We start from the raw sequence: 24,886 nt of genomic DNA, 5'->3' as shown, positions 1-24,886 counted from the left end.
ACCCTTCAACCTAGCCTGTCAAAAACCTGGAGTAGGAAAAAAACGATGGCTTCAAAGGAGGGTGTGGCGAAAGTAACGGGGCTGGCCTGCCTCAGCCTATGGCAGGCCGTGGCAGCAGGAGGCGAGCAGAGTGCGTAGGTGGATTGGAACGCCGCGGCTGGCAGCAGCATGTTAGGGTGCCTCCCCCTGGCGGCCGCACGCGCTGCTTCAGTCGCCCAGTCACGTGTTGTTGCCGTGGAGCGGCCGAGGCGGTCGCTGCTGCTGGCAGCGGCGGCGGCTGGAGACGGGCCGGACGAGCGTGCGCCCTGCACCGCCGTTTGTTTTGGCGCTGCACGGCGGAGAAGAAACCACTGCAGCTGATATTTACGCCAGGCGCCGCTTCTCCTTGCTTGCACCTTTATTTATTCCTCTATTTATACCCTTCACCTGAGGAGCAGTGCAGGGGCCGCCCCCTTTGGTGCGGGGCAGGAAGAGCGCCCCTGTGGCGGGATGAGGCTCCCTCTGGAGCAGTAGCACGGCCTCCCTCCCGAGCACCGCTTCCAGCAGCATGGCTAGCCCCCCGGAGCCAGTACCGCCCTCGGACCTCGGCGGCGGCGGCGGCTTCTCGGACGTGCGGAGGGTGGGCTACCTGCGCAAGCCGAAGAGCATGCACAAGCGCTTCTTCGTGCTGCGGGGCTCCAGCGCCGCCGGGCCCGCCCGCCTGGAGTACTACGAGAGCGAGAAGAAGTGGAGGCACAAGGCGGCCGCCCCGAAGCGCTGCATCCGCCTGGACGGCTGTCTCAACATCCACAAGCGCGCCGACGCCAAGCACAAGCACCTCTTGGCGCTCTACACCCGCGAGGAGTGCTTCTCTCTGGTCGCCGAGAGCCCGCAGGAGCAGGAGGGCTGGTACCGCAGCCTGCTGCAGGAGCTGCGGGCCGACAGCCCCGAGCCCGAGCACCGCTCGGCCTTCTCCACGGGCGGCCCGGCCTTCCGCGAGGTGTGGCAGGTGATCCTGAAGCCCAAGGGGCTGGGGCAGAGCCGCAACCTGACGGGCGTGTACCGGCTGTGCCTGGGCCCGCGCACCCTCAGCCTGGTGAAGCTGCACGCCGAGGCGGCGGCGCTGGTGCTGCAGCTCATGAACATCCGCCGCTGCGGCCACTCGGAGGGCTTCTTCTTCGTGGAGCTGGGGCGCTCTGCGGCCACGGGCCCCGGCGAGCTCTGGATGCAGGTGGACGACGCGGTGGTGGCGCAGAGCATGCACGAGACCATCCTGGAGGCCATGCGCGCGCTGAGCGAGGAGTTCCGGCCGCGCAGCAAGAGCCAGAGCGCCAAGCTCTGCTCCAACCCCATCTCGGTGCCCGTGCGGCGCCCGCAGCCGCCCCCCAGCCAGGCCGGCCTGAGCCGCCAGGTGAAGCCCGGCCCGTTCCGCGTGCGCGCCTCCAGCGACGGCGAGGGCAGCCGGCCGCCCTCGGGGGACGGCAGCCCGGCCAGCCCCGGCAGGGCGCACTCGTCGGCCTCGTGCTGCCCACGGCCGCAGCGCCTGCACCCGCCGCTCAGCCACAGCCGCTCCATCCCGGCCTCGGCCTGCCGCTGCTCGCCCTCGGCCGCCGCCAGCCCCGCCAGCCTGTCCTCCAGCAGCACCAGCGGCCACGGCTCCACCTCGGACGGGCTCTGCCCCCGGCGCTCCAGCGCCTCGGTGTCCGGCTCCCCCAGCGACGGCGGCTTCATCTCGTCGGACGAGTACGGATCCAGCCCCAGCGACTTCAGGGGCTCCTTCCGCAGCGTGACCCCGGACTCCCCCGGCCACACGCCGCCCGCCGACGGGCTGGCCTACATCTGCATGGGCCGCGGGGCCCCGCCGCTGCGCCGGCCCCCGCCAGCCCAGGATCCGAGCTTCAGGAAGCGGACACACTCGACCGGCACCTCCCCGCCGCCCCCCGCCGGCCAGCAGCGGCCCCCGTGCCCGGCCTGCACCGAGGACTACACTGCCATGGCCCAGCTCTGCCGGCTGCCCGCCTTCCTGCCCCCGCACTGCTACCCCGCGGAGCAGCCGCAGGACGACGGCTACATGCCCATGAGCCCGGGGGTGGCGCCCGCCCGGCCCGGCGATTACATGCCCATGAGCCCCACCAGCGTGTCTGCCCCGCAACAGATCCTGCGACCTCGCCGGCCCCGCACCGACCCCAGCGGCTACATGATGATGTCTCCGAGTGACAGCTGCTCCCCCGAGGGCTGCGGGGCCCGGCTGTCCTTGGAGAGCGGCGATGGCAAGCTACCCTGCGGGGACTACATGAACATGAGTCCGGCCAGCGGCTCCAGCACCAGCACGCCGCCAGACGGCTACCTGCCAGCAGAGGTGGCCCCTCAGCCCGCCTGCGCCTACTACTCCCTGCCGCGCTCCTTCAAGCATCTGCACCACCCCGGCGGCGAGGACTCGTCGTCCTCAGCCAGCAGCGACAGCCTGGGTGGCCAGGACCAAACAAGCAAGCCAGACCCTCCAGCGCAGACGGCCACCCGCCTGCCCAGGCCCACCCGCCTCTCCTTGGACAAAGCCAGCACCCTGCCCCGTGTCCGCGAGCCTCCTGAACCCAAGAGCCCCGGCGAATATGTCAACATAGACTTCAGCAGCTCCAACTCCCTCTGCTCGCCCCCCTACATTGAAGGACGCATCATTCCTCAGCGAGAGAACTTATCCGAGTACATGAATATGGACCTGGGGGCCCGGCTGGGCAGGGACTACATGTGCATGCAGCCTGGGACCGTCACTTCGGACAGTGCTCGAGTGCTTACTACCTCTGGGGTGCACACTGTTGACATCTATGGGGCACTATCTGCTGAATCAAGAAGTGAGACTGGGAACTGTGTGCAGATGCCACCTACCTCCAGGGTACAAAGTATTAACTGTGGGGCTCTCTCCTCGCAAGCGAGGACTGTGAGTGACAGCTGCGGGGAGATGCTCCCTACCTCACGGACGCAGACTAATAGCAACTTTTGGGCTAACTCGTCAGAGTCTAGGACTGAGAACGACAACTACGTGGAGATGCCTCCTACCTCAAAGTCACATATTTCCAGTAAATGTGGGATTTCCGTAGATTTAGCACTTAAGAACTATGTGCAGAGGTCTCCTGCTTCTAGAGTCCAAGTTATTGGCAACTATGTGGAAAGCCCTGATTCAAGGACAGAGAGTGATGGAGACTATGTGGAGATGCCTGCTACCTCCAAGACACAAAGTATTATCTCTTCTGAATCGAGGACACGGAATGACGTCAAATTTGTGGAGGTATCTGCTTCCTCCAGGGTGCAAATTAATGGAAGATCTAGCAGAATTTTTGAGCAGTTAAGAAGTAATAACTGTGGGAAAAGCGCTCCTGTTTCAAGAAATGAAAGCATCAACAACTATGTTGAGATGCCTTCTGCTTCCAGAGTGGAAAGTATTAGGAAGCATGCCGGGGTCTCTGCAGAATCGAGGATTAACAGTATTCACCTGGAAACGTCTCCTGCGTCCAGGGTACAAGTCACTGGCAATCGCGTGGAGAGTTCAACTGAATCCAGGACTGAGAACGAGTGCAACTATGGAAAGGAGCAAAGTATTAGCAAATTCAGTGGCATTCCATCCGATTCAAGGATGCCGAGCAACAAGACCACTCGTGAGGTCCCCCTTTCCTGCATGATTAATTTCAGTTCCTATGCTGAGGTATCTCCTGAATCCAGGCAGCAAGCTAATGGAAACTACGCAGAGATTCCTTCCGCTCCCAAGAGTCCGAGTGCTGGAGCAGCCGAAGCCAGATCAAAGAGAGCGAGCTGCAGCACTTACATGGGGAGACCGCCTGTAGCTAGGGTGCAGAAGATGGCCCCGCTGGTCTCTGTGCTACACAATGACAACTATGCGGAGATTCCGGCGAGCCTTGGCAGCGCACGCAGCAACTATGCAGAGCCAGCAAGGGTCCACTCCACCTGCTGCACCGAGGCGCTGTCAGGCCGCACAAACAGGAGCTTTGTGGAGCCTTCCAGAGTACCGAGTTGCAACGATGGGCTATCCGCAGGCCGGGCGCACAGCACTTATGCCGATGTGGCTTTCGGAAGATGTTCAGAGAACCTGCTCTTTCCCAAGCCTGCAGCCCTCCAGGACCATCCAGGTCTCGCCGCTCCTGCCCCGCTGCCAGGCCAGGGCTCTGGCCTCAGCGCTTTCACCAGGGTCAGCCTGAGCCCCGGCAACGCCAGGGTGGTCCGGGTGGACCCGCAGGGTCGGCGGCGGCACAGCTCTGAAACGTTCTCCAGCACCCCCAGTACTGCCCGCGCACCAGCCCCACTGCCCTGCACCGAGGATGGCAAGCGCCACAGCTCATCCTCCTTCGAGAACGTGAGCATACCCAAGGATCCTCCTGGGGACACCCCCCTGAATTACATAGACTTGGACCTGGGCAGGGAGTCCCCTCTGCACCACAAGACCTCTGGGCCGTCCTGCGCGGTCAGCTCCACCGAAGACCTGAGTCCATATGCAAGGATCACTTTCCAGAAGTCTGGAGACCTTCGAAGCACTTCAGCGAAAGAAGGTGAGTCACTGGTGCCACTCTTGTCTCAGTACCTGGTCCTCGTAGTGTGATCGCTGCTGTTGTACCGTAGGCAAACTAAATGCTTTATGGAAACGACCGCTACCTCTTACTTAAGATTAATGCTAACTAGAGTGATTTACAGCAACAAAAAAAACCTGACCCCCAAAGGCGAAGAGCATGTCATTGAGTAGCAGAAACGGCAAACGTTTATGTAGGAAAAATATGTAAGACAATTAGGGGTAATTTCATTTATGCACGAAACATTTTCTGAAATTGTATCGGTGGTTTGGCTAATGTTTTTAAATAGATAGTGCCATCATCTACGGACGTTTTCAAAGTGAATATATTTTTACATTTAGCTTTGTATGGAAAAACACGTGTATGATCACGTGGGTTCATTAAGTTTAAAAAAAGCATTTTGATTTGGAAAGCTGCTTTTGTTTCTTAGACTTCACGTGAGCTTGCGATCTTTTTAAACGTCTGGTATAATTGTTTTTCTTTTATCGGGGAGTAGAACAAACATTCGATGCTTAAGAATGAACTGACTCTGTTGTAAGGAGGAGGGATTATGTTTACCTTGACAGTGATCACTGGTGCTCTCTACAAGCGTGTTGTTTATACAGACGTCGAGTCATGTGGCCATCGTGCGCTTGAGTAATCGATCCCACGTGGCTCTGTGTTGTAAATCCCAGAACCAGAGAAGCCGCCACAAACGTTTCCCCTTTCTCATTTGTTTTGTCTAGTTATAGTAAAACAGAAATCCTAACTTGAATATGAACTTGATGTATTCAAGTGTACGTTATTTGCCCCCCCTACCTTCCCTGCAAAAGTAGACTAGAACAAGGCAACAAACACTACAGTGTGGATATTCAATATGAACCATACTCTTTATTTCCTGCTGCCAGTTTATGGTAATTTCAAACCCAGGTACTGTGCACATTTCTATTTAATGTGTTTCTATTGGCTGTAACACGTCATTGGGCCTTCCAGACGTGCTTTTTATCACATGCCTGGTCTTATGTGTACATTGACTTCCTAGTCGACTTCTGTTTGTGTTTAGAGGTTCATTTCTCTGGAAAATTTGTGGAAATCTTCTAAAACTTTTGTGAAAGAAAAGTGAAATTTGAGGGGTGTTAAGCACACCCCGTGCAGCAGCTACATTCCAAAAACGTAGTATTCCTTTATGAGTAACAGAGCAAAAGCAGTATTACCTCAATCTGAGACCGCAAGTTGTAAGGTTAATGTTTATTGGATAATGCATAAGTGCCAACTAAATAAATATCCATATTTGCGGCTCCAACTCATTCCTAAACCATTCCCCCGCACGACCATTCATATAAAACCAAGACGTCCAACAAAACGCAATACTTTTCCCTCATTACAAAACTATGTTCGCATAGATGGATAGAAAAACACTGCATACAGATACCACAAATTATACTTTATATGCCGAACAAATTTAAAAAAACATTCAGGCGCTCTAACCACTATTTCTCCTATTACCTGAAGCAACTCGAACATCAAGAACGTGAGCATCATTAGTAGAGTGCATCAGAGAAATAACTGTAACACTGGAAGTACCTTATTTTTGTGACATTCTTTGTTACCAGGATATTGACTTTCCACATATGAACTAAAACTGCTTGCTTCTGAACTTCCAGATCGACTCCATTTGGAACAGATTCAACCTCACTTTGAATATTGTACCCATTGCTGCTTAAAGAAATGGCTCTCACATTTTCATAGCTGCACCCATTTCCTTATGGAAGTAGACATGCACCACTTTTTTTTTTACTCCATTGACCTTAACTCGATTTGAAAGGCATATTGTTCCTAATTTGCATTTCACCACTATTCTTTCAACTACACTTTTCTCCTCTCCATGCTCCACCAAGAATCATTCTGCAGTTGCACTGATCCCTTACTGTAACCACAATAGCAACATTAAAAAATGTGGACTCCGTTTTGCTCCCTCTATATGGCTTAAGAATCTTAACCACATCACCCACTTTAAAGTCAAGGTCCTTAGTGTGATAAGATTTATCTTGCATTACTCTTCCCTTCAGGCTCGGCAACCCTGTCCTCGACAACTTGCAAATCTATTAGGCTCTCCTATCTTTCCAATCCTGATGGTATTTAAGGACTAATTTGAAAACTGGACCATTGAAATGTTGAAATGCACACAACACACCAGTGGTTGAATGTGGGGTAATCTTTATTCCATGATCATTCGCCAAAACCCGTGGCTGTTTTTCCACAGTAAACACTTTCCAAAAAAGCCAATAACCACTCATGTTTTGACATTTTTCACACAGTAAAAATGCACCCATTTTGAATGATCGAGAACTAACCCAAGAAAAAACTTATTGCCATGTGGTAAATGTAGAACAAGACCCACCAAATAACACCTACCAGTTGTGAATTCCTAGAAACCAATTCTTAGTTGGTACTCTGACAAATGTGTTCAGGTGGTGTTTGTAACTCTACAGCATTATGTATAGCTGCCCACCTATAATATTCACACAGCTTTCTTTTAGTTGCTGTAATTCCCTGAAGGCCTTTGAGTCAAATGTAACAATTTATCATGCAAGTCAATGGAACATTATTCTTCCTCTTAATACATGGCTACCCTCCAGGCTCAACTCCTCTTGAATCTACGAACATCTTTCAGTTATCCCTCAAACTACCCATCTAAATTGATGCAAAGGCCAACCCATCACATCATTTTTTTTTATCTGGGCTGAGACCATGTCAGAGGATGCATTCCAGTCTTGGGTGGCTAGATAGTGTTCTTTTCTCACAACACCCACTAACTCTCAGTACACATATAATTGCACCTTCCAAAATATCCCCTTTATTCTCATTATCAATAAGAAATCAGAACAAAATATCAGCCCTCACCCAGTCTTTTCCCCACAACACACACCACCTCAAAATGAAACTCCTGTTGTTGAGTCAGTAATCTCACTAATCTCCGAGATGCCTTCCCCAAGCCCCTCTTTCAGTAGATACTGAAGTGGTTTATAATCGGAACATAACAAGAATCTTGTTCCCCAGATATATGTTCCAAAATGTTCTGCTGCCCAAACAAAAGCCAGTGCTTCACGCTCTGTGTTGTTGCAGTGCAGTTTAGTATTACATCGACTCCTTGAGGCCATTATGACTTATTTCTACTCTTTGGCTCAAAACTGCCCCAATTTCATTAGTCTTGGAACTTACTGTAACTAAGCTTTCTCCCCCCTTCTTTTATATGTATTTTAAAGCTGCAGCAGAATCTGCTAACTTCTTATTTTTGTCAAATGCTCCACGTTCATTCAATCCCCAAGGAAAAAAGCTGCTTCTTTTTGTAGTAATCTTTTTAAAGGTTCAGTAACAGCTGCACACCCGTCCACAAATTTAGATTATTATTCACTTAATCCAAGAAACGCCCCAACTTTATCTACATTAAAAGGTGGCGGCACATCTGTAATGGCCATTGCCAGGTCTCTTTTGCGCTTGATACGCCATAAAAGTTAAGGGTTCCCAATACTCAACTTGTTCATTCAGGAATTTGCACTTTTCCAGCATGAGTCATTCCATGCTTTCCCAGTACTCCAAACACTTGACATGTGACATGTTTTTTTCTAACCTTCATGGATCAATAGATCATCCAGGAAGGCATGTACCCCACTCACACCTTGAAAAAGATTAATCGTCAACTTTTGGAATACAGAAGCTGCTGGTGGTAACCCAAACGTATATTTAGATATCTTTATACTCCAAAATGTGTATATATAGTAGTTAAAGATCTTGATTATTTTCAAAACTCGGTCTGGTGATATGCTGAGCTCAGGTCTATGGTGGAAAAGAATTGAGCATTTCCCAATTGTAAAAATAATTATAAGATTTTGGGTAAAGGACTGCGGTCAACCAGAATGTTTTTAACAATTGATGACGACACAACCAAATCTCTCCAGGTTTTGTTGTTGTTGATGCTTCAACTGTGGGGAAAACCCATGCTGAGGAATTGACTTGCTCAATGACTCCTTCCATTTTTTACTGTTGAAGATGCGCTTACAACTGTGAGCTGATAGTTAATTGTACGTTTATATCCAATTGGTATTGCTGAATCGTTAACCATGGTCTATTGTATGAATTTCTCAACCCAATTCATTGTTTTCAGATATATTCTCATATACATCAATTATCTCATGCACTCCACTGCCACCCAAAGATACAAGTGATATTGGATATGCTATGCCTAGTTTTAAAACCATTCCAAAGGTACCATTGTCCTCCCAACCAAGACTGTCAAACCCTTTCTTAGCCACATACGTTGGCATGAATTATACAGTCCTTGTAGTGAACATCCTCCCAAGAGTATCCCAAATATCAATTATGCTACACCCCAAAAGCCTAATGGGTCAACATCAGATGGAATTAAACTTGTGGTTGACCATCTGTCCTAAAATTACATGACCAAAATAATAGTAATTAGTGAAGATAAGCCTTCTTTTAACAAGTAAGGGCGTACTATCAATTGCGATCTCATGAGGATCACCACTTGTTTTGACATTGAGTTTCAGTTGTCTGGACAAGTTTACATCTCGCATAAATGGTTCTGACTGGTTCACTAGAACGATCAATTTAAATGGTTTGCATATCTCTAAAAAAATGATGTCTTCCTGCTTAGGTTACAGCTTGTTCCTTGCTAGACAGTTTAGAAGATTTAGCCCAGGCTTCTCAAACGGCCAGCTCGGGAGCTACTGGTAGCTCTCCAGCCACCAGTCAGTAGCTTCGTGTGTGCCTCACCGCCTTCCAAACTGTAGCTTTTCACTAGGTTAAGTTAACGTATGTATGGCAAAACTGTGTAGTCCATGACCAATATGTGTATTTTCAGAACTCATGTTTGGAGAAAAGTAGCATGAATTTACAAAATATATTTAATGGTGATTGTTTAGTGATAAATCATGTCAAGAGACTAATTCCTAATAGGATTACTTTTGTGCCAGGTGCACTGCAGCTGTTGCTTGCACCTATTACCTGAGTATAGGCATTCCAAATGAACAAATCCTTTTTTACATTACTTCTGGCTCCTTACTGATGCACTGAGGTGATCACCCATGGTAATCTTTGACGTAGTGGTCAGTAATGTAATCTTGCCTGATGTGGTCACTATTACACCACTAGTAATAGTAGCTTGTGTTGATTTTTGTTTAACATAAGTAGCTATTATTACTCAAAAGATTGGAGACCCCTGATTTAGCCCTATGGAATCGCTTACTGCATCAGAAATTATAACTTTGTTTCGGGCTGGACTTTTATTTTTTTTGAAGCTCTTCATTTCTCAGTTGCTTTGATTAATAACCATGCCAGTGGAGTTTGTGGAAATTGATGTCTTCAGTTTAATAAGTCCTCTTGTTGAAATGGCTCAACTCTCAATGCCTTTGGTAATCTAAAACGCTAAAGTAGGATTTTTACTACTCAACAATTGCTCTTGCACATTTTAATTGAAACAACCAACCATGATCTGACACGAGGAAGTTGTTCAACTGATCATTCAAAGTCACAAGATGAAACCAAAATATCTAACACTACAACATAATTGTCAATTGTTTCATGCATAAGGTATATTCTTGTGAAACCACAATGTCTTTTAAAGACCACGCTAGCTTGTCAACAATGTTTTACTTAATATTTCATCCACCTTTTTGTATTCATTCAACTGAAAAAAAGCATTGCTGTCTGTGTCAACTTCGGGAAGATGGTCAAAAATGTGTTGCCCATCAATTCCTAAACAACTGTGTAATAAAAAAATTGTGTATCAGATTTCCGACCATGTATTGCAATACAGTAAATTTCAAAACTTTTGTAGCAGTGTTTCCAAACAATATGTGCTCCTCCTAGTCCTTTAAACTAGTGATGTTATACACCTTGACACACATTTTAAGACTAAATGCTTAGCTGGCGCATACAAAACAACATTGGATTAATAGTAATATACTTTGACCCCCAATAGTAGCGTTAAAGTAATCAATAGAATCTTTTTAAAAATGTATTAATAGAATTGTTCAAAACTTTGATTACCGTAATTTCCTGCAAATTAATTGTATCCAAGTTCTGTAGAATTATATTGAGCTCAAGATTAACTACTTTCAGTGAGCGTGGACTCTCTTCAAACACTAAGGTTTACTACTCTTCAACATTGAACACTGTTGAACACGTGGCACTGGATAAAACAATAAAAATGTCTCCACGTTCCAAGACGTTACATTCGAAAAGTAGGCCTCGGCCTGACTTGTCTGACCCTGACTTGGTGCAATTAGTGTAGCGTCTGTATTGGGTCAGGCCACTGCCCCTCTTGCCTCCTATGTCGTCAGGAGAAATCTTCGCCTAAAAGAGGTACACCACTTTAAAAATGCAGTAGTGCATTGAACGGACTGTCTTGCAGTCAGCCAACGGAAAACACAATCGATCTGCAGTGATAGTAAAGTACGTATCTCCGTCTGCTTACAGTGTTCTCTAGGTTATGGCAGTGAGTTTGGATCATCGCCATTGTTAAATGGAATTTGGAGCCTGTAAAGTTAAGATCATCTTTGTTGGACGAGTCACAAGCATAAACGTCACCTAAACATCCTCTGTTACCACTCACAAAACTTGAGCCCCATTTTAAAACGAACATTCTTAAATGAGTGTCCACAGAACATCGGTGTAAAAAAGAACGCAACATGGGGGTAGCATCTGGCGGAGCCAGCAGTCACCTTTGTAGCTACCGCCACTACAAACACTCAACATTTCCAGCTCCCAGTCTGCATTCTAAACTCACTGTCCTGTTCATCACATGGGAGAGGGACAGCTAAAATGTACAGCATTGTTTCTATTCTCAGTGGCCTGAATATCAAGCTTCTGCACAGCTAATAAGTCTTGCCGTTTGGACTTATTGACTTTCCCAATAATATTAGGTGATGCTGTACAGCATCTCCTTAATCTATGCGACCTGGCTAAAGAGGAATAAAATCAAGTTAATTACCCAGCCTCCTGTCACTTTTCTAGTTGTGCACCCACAAAATGACGTGGGTTCTTTAATTTTTTTATTTATTACCTAGCTGAAATTTGGTGAGGGGTATCGTAGGCAACATGAAGGGAGCTGGTGGGAGAACCATATAACATGGAGAGGGAGAACTCCATGTGGAGCATGGGGGTGAAAAGGCAGATGGTTCAGGTGGGGGGAAGCAAGCAATGGGGAGATACAAACGAGTGTGATGGAAGGAAAGCAAGTGGACAAGACAGCTTTGTGGAGCTGTGTGGGAGACTCATTAAAGCTAGAGAGCATTGCGGGGAGGAGCACAATAGGGATACCGTTGCATAGGGTGAGAGAGAGGAATATGGAGAGGTGATGTGGGGGGAGGCTGTGATGTATGTTAGTGAGACAGCTGGAAAACACAGCTATAGATAGAATGCTTCACAAAAAAAACCAACAAATTTGTGCCTGAAAAGTGAGCAGTCCAAGGACACCAATGATGCAGCCATGCTCCATGGGAGGACAAACCTAAGAAGTAGTAATGAATCCCACATAAGCTAACAATTAAGAAGCTAGCAGACTATAAACCCAACTATTGGTAAGCAGTGGGCGATCTCCAAGCCCACTTAAAGGAAGACAATTGATATTTTCGCAATCGGAAAGCTTTAGTTGTTTGGTAGACAAGACCTAAAAACTGCACTTGCTGTATTCCTCGTCGCCTTCACATTCCCAACTGTTTGCGTGCATTAATCACCCATTCTCCCTCCCACCACCCACACACCTTACCAGAGTTTCATATATAAAGCTAGTCTGCACTAGATTCTTTCTTTAATCTTTGGATACTCTGAAAGCATGTGTACCTGATACATCATAGGAGGTAAGAGAGAACCTTTGACGCATTAGTGATGTGGGCTTTGCACATTCTGTGTACACACTGTATACAAGAACTCACTGCTCATTCCAGCTGTAAAGCTGAGCTGTGTTGGGGTTCTTCAGTCGAAATCAGCAGTGTTGATAGATGTTTAAAAAGCTGTCACTGCAGGTCCTCTTCCTTCACCCCAGTTCTTCCTCTTTCCTTTCTTCCTCTTTCCTTTCTTCCTCAGATTATAGTCCCTTCCCGGAAATTGAGGCAGAGATGCAGAACATGCAGTTCATAAAATCTGCAGCAGATGTCCAAATCTGAGGAAAAGGGATCTATATTCCTCTGAGCATCTTGGGCATGGATTTTGTTAGCTCTCAGGTACACCAGAATAAGCCCATTGGCATCAGCACAGTGTGGCCTGTCCTTAAGTAAGAAAACGTCTTCTGCTGAATAGGAAAGCAGCATGGCAGATTTAGGGTGGTTCCTCTCTGGCCATTGTGTCCCCGTAAGGAAAAGGTGTTAAGGTGCACGTTATTATTATCATTATTACCAGATAGTAAAAAAGTAGAGAATACATCCACAACAGCTCCACATATCCTTAGACCACAGACCTCCAAATTCTGGTATCCCCGTATTGCGAGAAAGGAATTGCTTCTAGGTTCCACATCTATCATTCCATGAACGCAACACCGACTACAACAGACCTTAAATGCAAAAAAAAATGCAAATAAGCTGCCTCTGACACCAAGCTGATTGTCCTTAATTCCCTAAGAAAACATAAGGAACCTGAGGGAGACCACAAAAGACGGCAGCTTCGAGTTATAACCCAACTTTTTCCCCTCCCAAATTCAAACCACTCAACTCGCTCACACCCCTCTTTCTCGGTAAACTCTCCTGGATAAATGTTTCTTTTCTTACCGAACTCTTCTGAACAATACTAAAACTCTTCTCTTACTATATTAAAACCACTCCATTCCTTCGTCTTGGCCAAAACTGGAAACTAGACATAGATCCCCATTTCAATAACCCTAAAATTTCGCTGAATTGTGCCATACCACCATTAATTCTGTGGAGCTGACCACATGATATACTACTGCCATGTACAATGTGGTAGTTTTCTTTCGAATTAATTTTTCAGTCTTCAAATCACACATGGGTGAGGACCTCTACAAATACCATTCTCCTATTCGTGTTGCTTCTTGTCACTTCTTAACCCTCAGTGACCCTTTTCTAGAAGCGCCTTGCTGCTTTTTGCTAATTTCCATTATTTAAGAGCCAAGATAAACACAGCCTTGGTGATGACGACCTACTTCCACAATTCAAAAGGAGTCACTGCTGCAAGTGTGGTACAGTATATTGAGTGGGGATTGGAAATGTATCTTTATTGACCTGATCTGATTCAGTTGCTTTAACTTTCTTACTACCCTTTGTAAACTCTCAGTCTGGCCTTCGGGCTAACACAATACAAATGTTAGGCAGGGTACTTGACAGTAAATAAAAATACAAATGAGATATAAGATCCAATTTCACCAAACTCTGAGCTGCCTCACGCTATTTCTCAATTGACCTGTGAAATAATTAGAAATTTTCAGATAAGGAGACTTCAACATGCCACTTAAGAGGATATAGATGAATTAAATATTTGTACACCCAAGAATTGATGGGCATAACTGAGTAGATTGATTGCAGCTTATTTTTATGACACAATGTGATGCATGAGAAGCCAAACATTGTGGAAAGAATGAAATTGTGGCAGAAGGAGGATTTACAATTTCCGATAAGGTAACAAACTGAGTAAAACAGCAAATATTTGCTTTTGCGTAATTTTGGGCTGGCAATGCCACCTGTATGAGCCATTCTGTGAATAGAAGTGTCACATAACATTGTCACTGCAGTAGTTGTTTAGCAATGTATGATTTTATTAGTTTGAAAACGTCTGTTGGTGTATGGTAGTTTAATTTGTTTATACAGCAAATTAATCGAGACGGATATGTATTTGACCTAAAACTCCTCAAATGAATTTGTGATCATCTAGCAGAAGAGAGAACAATTTGAAATCTGAGTGTGTATAGTCAAACTCAATTTCAGGAAGAACTCTATTCAGAGTACCATTAATTAAAGTTCAAATTAGCATGGTGGTATTTTTTTCATTATTATATCTTTGATCTGTGAATTTTTAAGGCGCACTGAGAGACTATCTAAATATATTATAAAAGTGAATAATGGACATGTTCAATTACCCTTTTCTGCACCTTAGTTAGATCCCTACTATTAGGAGTACCCCTTTGCAAATTCAAGAATGTCTGTTGTATTTTGTAAAACTAAATTTCTGGTGATTGCTCATTGAGACGACCCAGACTGGCCATGGGTGAAACTAGATCGTTTCTATTTGCTAATATAGGGTCCCCAGAATGGATTATGCAATGTTTATAATTGGAGATTGTTGTCCTTTCATTAGGTGTCGCTGCTGTTAGCATATTATATTTGTTATTGAAAGTCTTCAAATTTACTTGTGCATGTTATTTTTATCCTTTGCTGTGCGACCATTTATTTGCAAAAATGATCATGTGCAATTTGACTTGGCTAAGAAATCTTCTATACTTCTCATGGTTTCTTTGACATAGAGGGGTTGGTACATTGTTTATTCAGTTGGTCGTTATTTACCTCAGTGCGATTTATTGATAGACTTTTCCTATGTGACCCACATACACGGAGATGGCTATGCAGCAGGTACTTTATTGGCAAGTTCCTTACCCTCTTAACAGCATCCAGGTGACCGTGAATAGAACCATCGTAAGAAGATAGTATAATGCTATATTGCAACCAGAGACTTCCCACAACACATAATAAAACTGTGATTATTGAAAATTAGAAACTAAACTTTCAGTACTTAACGGGGAAGGTGACATAAATACTAAAAATGAGCTTTAGCACACCTTTTATAAGAAAATCCTAAATCAAACGCTGCATGCTACATTCTTCTCCCCTGTATCCTGATGTCTTGCTTTCATCCTCTTGTGTTTACACAGCCTCTCCATTTTATCTTGTATAATTTCCCAAATATCTACTCTGTTCATATTCAAAATTCTTCTATCCTGTGGCTTTGACCACACTCCTGAACAACTCAACCGCCTTCATTGGTCCTAATAATAAGCATCGTCCTATCATTACTCCTCAACAGGACTTTCAGATTTGCTTAATCTTCTACTCGTACATCTCTACTACACAGGCTTTCTATTGCAGTCCTTTCTTTTTTTCTTTGGTTGGTGAACTTGCTAGCTTTTCACTTCACAATTTTTCTGAAACATCGCCCAGAGTATTCAGACCTGCTGCTCGTTTTTTTTTTTTTCTTCTTTCTCCCCTAGAAGGTACTCCTAACAAAGTGTACTCGTGCAGCCTGGTAACCCACTTACAGAGCCTAGAAAGCACAACATCTAACTGTTTTTGTAAATTTCTCAGGCATAGTTTGTGATAATAAACTTTGTACCTCAACGATTTTAAACTGCTGCATTCCTGTCTGACTAGTTTTGCTCTATCTCTTGGAGTGCAATGCAATACAAACAGTCATATTCCCTCTTCACCCTTGATGTGAGTACAGCTCTCAGGTCTTTTTTTTTTTTTTTTTTTTTTACAAATATCCATAACTCTATAATAAGAACCAGTGTCGGATGCGTGGGAATGCTGTCACTGATTTAAAATCTCAGTTTCTTTGAACTCTCATTGACGTTCTTCATCTCACCTAAACTCCACTTTACATCTTAAACTCTTCGTTCAGACCATCTTATTACCAAGTTTATAACCATTTTACCAGAAAACCATAAAATTCAGCCATCCTCAAAATGTTAATCTCTTGTTACATTTGGGCATAGAATCCTCAATCCACCAGCTTTTCCTTGATTTTGCTTTCATCTCTTGCAACACTGCTTTTTCTAAACTCGTTTTTTCAAATATTAAAGTTAAATCAATCTGTCTTTTTAAGTTCTAAAACATTTCTGACTCTAAACTTGTGTTCGTCTTAGAAACCATTGCATGATCTTAAGTAAATAATCCTTTCCAAATCACCTAACTTATTGCTCTCTGGAAGACCAGTGCTGCATAGACCAGTTCAGATGGACACAAAATCCTCTAGGCCCTCTTGACTTTATAAAGGCATTTTGTTACCTCATGATAGATTGTTCATGATGATGTGACAAAGTAAAGATAAAAATTAGAGATTTGAGCATTTCAGTAGCGATAGCATTTTGCTTAGGCTTGTAAGTGAATACTTGCCCATCACCATACATTTGTCGACTGTGTATGAAGTTACTACTAATATATCATTTACTTTTAATCAAATCATGGGTAAGTAATTTGTTAGACAACCTAAGTTTTTACTGAAACTTCATTGAATAATTTCCCAAAATGAATGCTCAAGTTTCTACCTTACTGATTAGAATGTGTTCTGATGTACTGTAATTGATGCTTAATCCATCTTTCAATGAAGTCAATCAATTATTTTATCATTCTATGACATAGAGATTGGAGACTACCTGGGAAGGGGGAAATTGGAGTATTGGCCAACAAATTCAATGTAATAATAATTGAAGGATCATATGGTCTTCAGAAGGTAAAAGGGCAACAGCTATAATGATGGACAACCTTTGGATTCCCTTTAGGGACATGAGCTAAAAAACCCTCTTGAAAGAATATGGATAGTTATTACGCGTGATTAGACCAATTGTGTCCTCATCGCACAAAGAAGGTAACAGTTTAAAGGATTGAAAGAGGTCTAAAAAAACAAAAAGCATGCATGCATTTGAGCAAAAGCATATCGGAGGCTTTTAAAAGTTAGTGCACCTTATTAAACAATGTAGGAGGATTGCAAGAACAAACTTAAAAGGATTGCCTGGATCGAAAAAGAGAAAATATGGTTTGAAGCAATAGCCACTCAGATTTGGTAATACCAAATCGTTCTGGAATGTTGAAAGTAAAACGTTGGGTGGATAGAAGGAAATCGAAGCTGTTCAAGAGAAATGGTCCAACTATATCACAGAGCTCTATGGAGTAAAAAATAAAAGCAATAACATTCAAAGCACACTGTCATATATGCACCATTTAGTGTCCTCATGCTCAGGCTGACTTGGAAGACCATTTTACAATCTGCCATTGAAAAAAATGAAGTTTCCAACCTCACTAAGTGCGGTTGCATCCTAATTGGGATTGCAGAACCACTGACCCATGGTTGGGCGGTTCCTTCCCCGCATGGTTGCGCCCGCCCGACAACATATTCTAGGCCATAGTATCTAGTGGGTGGGTAGACTTTTATGTACATGATTTTAAGAATGCCATAGGTTAGTTTTTTCTTTCAACTTTTTAGCAAAATTTCAGTGATTTGAAATCAAACTATTTTGTAATTGGAGTACCTTTTTTTTTTTTTTAATAGATCCATAGCATTTCTGATTCTTTAAAAAAAAATTATAGTATATTGTTATGATTTTAATGTTTGGTTTTTGCCTGATCGGCAATATATCAAACAAATTAACTTGAACAATTATTCTGTCACCCATCAGCGCTTTGCCTTACCAACAGATTTTCTACTCCTAAAACTCAGTACTAGGCTCAACATAATCCCTCCTTACCATATCCTGATGGCATTGCGTCATGTTTTGCTAACTTCATCTAGCTAAGCTTATCAAAAAAAATCCTCATAAATTGTTAGCCTTGACCAAGAGTTCATCATGTTAAAACCTCAGTCCACTTGACTTTTCAGTGGGATTTCCTTGAACGCTTTCCACAACTTGCAAAACAATTTAGATATGTCCATTGCGTACCTTTACTGTTTTATTATCCTGCCACTCCTACAGCATGTAGGAAATTTCCCCTTCATGCTACAATTATCACACACTGATCTTACTGCTAAACAATCCATATTGCTGACTGTCTTCAAGAGTCGCACAAGTGAAAAACAGTCCAGTGTTGATTTTCTGTATGTAATATTCACCTTTTCACTTTTCTGGCTTTCCATGTGTAATCATTCTTATCCCTGAACATGCCATTTTGTGTTCCACTCTTTGGCACCAATACTACTTTATTCAAAGGAAAATTGTCCTTTAAAACATAATTCCTCCCTCCCTTAGTCATTCTTCCATTTTAACATGGACTAGAAGTGAATTCTTCCTTGATTTCGCTCTCAAGTTGCACAAGGCAGCCAAATGTCTTGTTTCTTGCCAAATTCCTCAGTTTCTCCTAGTTTCTGTGTTTTCATAACACAGTGATAATATTCTAGTACAGTATTTAAGAAATTTGTTTTTTTTGGGCTACACATCTCAAATTCAGTAAGGCCTCTGGTCTCAACATGAGACAGCTGGGTAAAGTTTCAAATACCTTCAGCCCTCTCCACCCCTTTTTTTTATCCATCAATTTTTTCCCATTAAGTAATGGGTTGCCTAGGTATAAACAAGAATAAAAAGAGGATATAATCCATAGTTGATCATTCTTGTCATTTGTAACCGACTCTGGTTTAATTCTCAAACACCCTCATAATTTAGCAGGATGTTATCCAATATTCTCAATTTTTGTTTGCACTGCTTAACTGTTGCAACGTTGCACTTGTGTGCTTTATTAATTTCTACTGGCTTGTATGACTCAGCCAATATCTATCGTCCCAATCCAGTATTGTCTTTCATGTGGAATCTAGTAATTTACTGAATCTATAGCTAGTGATTACAATCTGAAGGTCCTTAAACCCTCAGAATGGCATCCTACTTTGTTCATAATTACTTGGCAGTGATAAACCACATCACACACACAGTCTAATCTGTGAATGTGTGGTTTCTAGACTAGACCAATGTGTTTTAGTTGGTAGCTGGTAAAGACAGCAACTAATGTGGCAAGTTTATCTTTTTCTTATTTGGGTACACTAGAAAATAATCAATTGATTCTTTAGAAAGTAATTCGTTTTTCTAACATTGGGGGATTGGTAGTTGAAGTGGTTCGTACACTGTTCTGAAAAGACAAATTATGTGACAAATTTTGTGATAGTATTTCTTCAGTGTTTTGTCCGTGCAAAGATTTCACCTAATTAGTACCAGTTGATCGCCCAAAAACAGAAAGGTATCCAGTCATCCATTTCAAAGGGCCTTCCTTTGTGTAGCAACACGTGTTGTCTCGGTTCAGTAACTTGATCTGTTTGAGCTAGAAACATTTCTTGTTAAAAATTTGCAGATTATGTGGCAAATCCATAAACGCATGAAAAACGCGGCTGCAAAATTAACTAGTTCCAGTGTACCACAACCAGTTTGCTGCTCCTGCACATAGTTTTGAGTGAATGCACCCATTGCTTGTATTGCAGACTGCTTAGAATACTTTGTATTGCTTGTGTTAAATATTTTAAACGGCACTCGCTGACATAAACCGTTAATCTCTGACGGCACCTTTTCAAATGAGCTGCAGATATTAGCACGTGTACATGGCATATCCGGAGTACAAGCAGTGTATTCTCGAAACCATTTATAGCGTTTTCAATCACATTTTAACTGTTCACATTCTCACTGTTCACATTCTCTTGCTTTTAAACTTTACATCATACAAAGTATTTCAACAGTATTTTGTAAGTAGTAGTTTCTCTTGAGACACAGTGAGCACAGATGACTTGTATTGTGAATAAGCTTTGATAATATAAGAGCGTGAAAACATGTCTTGATGCGAGATCTTCTAATAAAGTTTGACAGATCTGGGTCATACGTTCACTACAGATTATCTTTTGAGATATAACGTCAGCTGGACACAGTGCTCCGTTTTACCATTGTTTTAGACTTGTAGTTAGGAACAATTTAAAAATGTTCACAACTTGTAACGTGATTTTCCCCATTCAAAACCCAATATTTTACTTTATTCATTTCCTAATGGGGGGTGTCTGCTAATAGGATGGAGATTTTTAATTACGTTGCATACAAATAATACTTTATCCACGTCGGCTGTAGCAAGAAAAATACATCTTTAACGCACATTCAGTGAATATTCCATAAAATGAAACTGCAATAAAATCTGGTTTCTAGCAACTCCCTGCTGCCTTGCTTTGTGAAATCCGCATTTTTTCCCTCCATACCTGCAAGTTGGTTTGTTTATTCGTAGTGTATGAAGGCTTCAGAAGTACATTTATGTGAAGCACCGAATGGCCATTGCACTACTCAAAGCCATTTAACTCGCTTCATACTTTCCTTCTGTTTAAATTAAATGAAAATAAGATTTATAAAGCTCTCTAATACCCGGGGGTGTCTAGGTGCTAATCTCTGAAAAAGCTAGCCTGCTGAACAAAGGAGGAGATGCAGGACAAGAGTAATTGGGTGAAAAAACAGGTTTTAAGGGCTTTTCTGAAGGCTAACAGATCTGTTTTTGTTTTTAATTCGAGGGGAGAGAGAGTTCGAGAGTCTGGTTGTGCCAATGACCAAGCTTCTCCTGCGCCAGAAAGATTTTTTACATTTGGGAACTATAAGATTATGGGTGGAGGCAGATCAGAGTGGTCTAGATGGAGTATACCATTGAAAAATTTACATGAATATGTCTGGGGCAATGCCATTGTGTAGCCTAAAGGCAGTGCACAGGGATCTGAAGTCTATGCGCTTCTTGACTGGGAGCCAATGAAGATTTAGGGGCCTATTATGATTGTGGAATTTCCGCATCCTCCGGGCCGGCGGTGGCTTCCGCCGGCCCGGAGGATGCGGAAAAACCGCAGCGGACCCACCAAAGACGCACCGCCACATTAGGATGGCTGGTGGGTCCTGGTTTCCGTCCGCCGCTTTTCCGCCGCGGTTGGCTTACAACCGTGGCGGAAAAGCTCTAATATGGTGGCGGTGTCTCTCAGACACCGTCCGCCATATTAGGATTGCTGCCAAGATATGCTTTTCCGCGGTGGGTTTACCGCCGTTGAAAAGCATACGGATCTTCACTGCAGGGGCCCGCAACGGGCCCCCTAGGTGAAGGGGCGGGGTGGGGGGTGCACATGGGGGGTACCTATGGTACCCCCCTGTATTTGTATGCAGAAAGCGGCAGGCACCGCGCGGTGCCTGCCACTTTCTACATACAAATGCAATGCGTGCATTTTTAACATTGCTGCGGGTGCAGCTTGAAGCTGCACCCGCCGCAATGTTAAAAATAGAGGATGTGACCGCCAGGGTGGCGGTCACATCCTAATAGCACAGGAGGGAACGCCGCATCCCATGCGGACGTTCCCTCATCCTCGGTGATCGCGGACAGACTTGTCATAATCGGCCCCATAGTGCAGAGGAAACTGACTCTTATTTAGGAATGCCTAAGAGTAGGCAGGGAAGATTTTCCCGCGGAGCTTCATAGTGTAGAAGGTGGCAGAGGTATTGGTGTTACTATAGTGGCCCTCAAAAGTTAGTTTGCTTTCAAAAACGACTCCCAAGTTTTTAACCTTTTTTGACAGGGGTGGAGAGAAAGAGCAAAGTTCCCTCGGCCACCAGGCTGGGGACCAAAAAGAACCATTAGTGCCAGAAAGTAATGCCTCAGTTTTACTTTACAAAAGATTAGATTTAGACCGTTAAGAGACTTAATTTTTCAACCTGGAGCAGACCGTCCTGAAAGTGGGTGGCTGTGTCTGCTGGATCGCTGGCCACATATCATAATTTGGGTGTTATTGGCGTAGGAAAATACAGAGCACCCGAATTACCTGATCAATTTCGCTGGAGGGGTGACATAAATGTGAAAAAGAGTAGGGCTTATTGAGCCCTGGGGAACACCGCATGGTAATGTGAAGGCAGGTAAGTTGAAACCTTCAAGAGCAACAATCTGCTCACGGTTTGAGAGAGAGGATTTGAGAAGATTGAGGGCTCTGCCCTTGATCTGAATGGAGGCAAGACGATTTAAAATAATGTCGTGATTGGCAGTGTTGAATGCTCCCGAGAGGTCTAATAGGACCATGCCAGCATGTCTGCTCTGACGCTGTAATGAGAGCAAGTTCTGTGCTATGGTGTCTTCTGAAGCCGAACTGAATAGGAGCAAGATATCCATGCTTCTCAATAAAAGATGTTCGGCGTTCATAGCATTTTCAACAATTTTGGCAAGAAGCAGAAGGTGTGAATTAGGCCGATAGTTGTTGGTGGTTTGCGGTGTCAAGATGTGGCTTTTTCAGAAGAGGGAGAATAGAGGCTAACTTCCACTTAGTGGGGAAGTAGCCCATGTGAAACACTTAATTATAAAAAGTTAGTGAGGTGCTAAATGATGATTTCTGGTTCTTGATGTATAACTTTTGGGGGGAGCCAGATTTTGTTTGTTTAATTAGGGTCAGGACTTGTGCTGGGAAAGAGACGTGAAAGTGGACAGAGTAGCAGGGTATTCGCCAGAAGCAGGCTGATGAATGGTTTCATTAACTGCGGGAGCACTGGTTGAGCCCAGGTGATGCCCAGGAAAGGTTGGGGATTGGGTTCCCTAATGGAGCGTCCTCAGTCGAAGTCTGACATGGCCTATGATTTGCTGAGAAATGGCTATAGACTGCCTTTACCTTATCCTGAAAGGAAGCTGCTAGAGAATTGCGGAAGCCTGGCTGATATTAGTATTTTATTTTCAGGGGCTTTGTGAGTTTTTGTACCATAGCAAACAGTTCTTTTAATGAGTTTTTAGAGGATACAATATGGCAGGTATAGAAGCAGGTTTTCTCCTATGAGAATCAGTTTGTTGTCGACTGTTGAGGAATGCTTTATCATTCTGTGGGGGCCACAGCTGAGCCTCCATTTCCTTTCCAGCCTGCGACAAATCTGCTTCTGGAGTCTAAGACTTGCAGTAAACAATTGTTCAGAGGGCGTGTTTCAGTAGCTCTTCTAGTTTTTGACAGGTGCTACGTAATTAAGAGCGGAATCAATCCTGTGATGATGGGAGTCGATAGCCACGTCTAAGTCCATCTAAAGTGCCGGGGGGGGCTTATGAGCTGAAGATTATTTAAGAGATTCAGTTGATAGAGTTCCAGGGGTAAGAAGGTTGAGAGGGCTTTGGCTCTACAGGGGTGGTTACGTGCGCCTTAAGTTTGAGAGTAAACATGACTGCCAGGTAGTCAGACCATACCAGACGGAGGGAAGGAAGAATTTTAAGATGAGGGTTGTCTGAGAAGATTAACTCTAGCAGGTGGCTAGCCAAATGAGTGGCTCCCTTAGCATGTCTCACTAGGCCCCTACTATCCATCAAGTCTGAATCGGGCGTTGGCGTATATGCATTTTCTAAATGGAGATTGAAATAGCCATGGGTGGTGAAAACAGACGAGTCGACTTGGATATCCAGGAGTTGGCGAGATTGTGAGTAGAGGCGACCCTAGGACCAGGCGTTTGATATACAAGAAGACCATTGAAGGAGTAGTGTTTGGTAAGCTTGATATTAACTGATAGCAATTCGAGCTCCTGGGAACCTTTTGTGGCCTACAAGTGAACTTTTGCACCCGCTACAGTAGATGACGGCTAGACCACCGTCTTTTTTACCAGCAGTCTTGTCTTAAAATTGAGTATACTGCAGCAACTAGTTGAACATGTTCAGCGTGTTCCTCCTCTTTAAAGCAAAGGAATGTAATTTAATCAGAACTATTAATTTTACCTGCAAGTTTAGTGAATTTCTGTTGCAGCAGGTTGTATAGACTTGGAATAAAATGTTGTAAATCGAAATGGTGAATCTGTGCTCCAGGTGTGTTTTGGCCCCCTTCATACCACACATTCCAGACCAAGTCCCTTTGACCTGACAGTTCCTGATGAAAAGGCTAAAACCTTAGTGTGCGGGACCCAACCCTGCCACCCCCACTCCTCTCTCTGTCTGTATACCACTATTTGGAAAAACCCGATGTAAGTCTGTCACAGGTACATTTTATATAACTCATTTGACTAGGTTGGCCAAACTCCAAACCTTGCTGGCTTTTTGGCACACTTCTCTTATACGTTAAACAGGACTTATAAACCTACTCTCACCTAATAAAATCATCTGTATAACAATATCCAATTTCCTTAAGTTTTATTGTGAGCACAAGTTAAATTATATATTAAACAAAAATTCCTATGCTATCGCCCACTGAGGTGTATGGAGAAGTAAATAACAGCCTCATTAAACTTGGTGTAAATTCCTTTTGTAGAGAGGCATAAAAAGTAGGCAAGTTTAGAAGTAGGTAGATTTTCGCGCATTTTCCCAGCCATGGTCCCTAATGGCTGGTGAAGGAGAAGGACATTTAAATGTGGACCAGGAATTCATTTTAACTAATGAATTCACTGGTTAACAGTACAAAAGTCAATGACCGTTTTTTTCCACATCTAAACAGTCAACTGGGTGTACTGCAAGTTTTCCTCTGGTAATTTGAGTGTTATAGCACTTCAAGTGAGTTAGTGTCAACCCAGTAGTTTGGAAGCGAGGCCTAGGCTTTCTGGTGCAGCTAGACCGGTCATCTGCAAACTTTTTTTGTTGTTTTTAGGTCGAGAATTCAAGACCTCTTGTATATACTTTAATATATACTTAAATGTGTAT

The 24,886-nt window shown here is 44.0% G+C and overlaps 1 protein-coding gene across 1 annotated transcript in view; it reads left to right on the top strand.

The window, feature by feature from the left end:
- The first annotated feature begins 221 nt into the window (after window positions 1-221).
- The window catches only part of IRS1 (insulin receptor substrate 1), a 114,357-nt gene continuing 89,692 nt past the window's right edge, over window positions 222-24,886 (top strand). The window contains exon 1 of the mRNA XM_078665921.1: window positions 222-4,535. Within this exon, the coding sequence (XP_078522047.1) occupies window positions 548-4,535 (3,988 nt within the window). The 5' untranslated portion in view covers window positions 222-547. The remainder of the gene's footprint in view (window positions 4,536-24,886) is intronic.

This window comes from Lissotriton helveticus, chromosome 11, assembly GCF_964261635.1.
Source record: "Lissotriton helveticus chromosome 11, aLisHel1.1, whole genome shotgun sequence".
NCBI lineage: Eukaryota > Metazoa > Chordata > Amphibia > Caudata > Salamandridae > Lissotriton > Lissotriton helveticus.
This window is presented reverse-complemented; position numbering and strand designations above follow the sequence as displayed.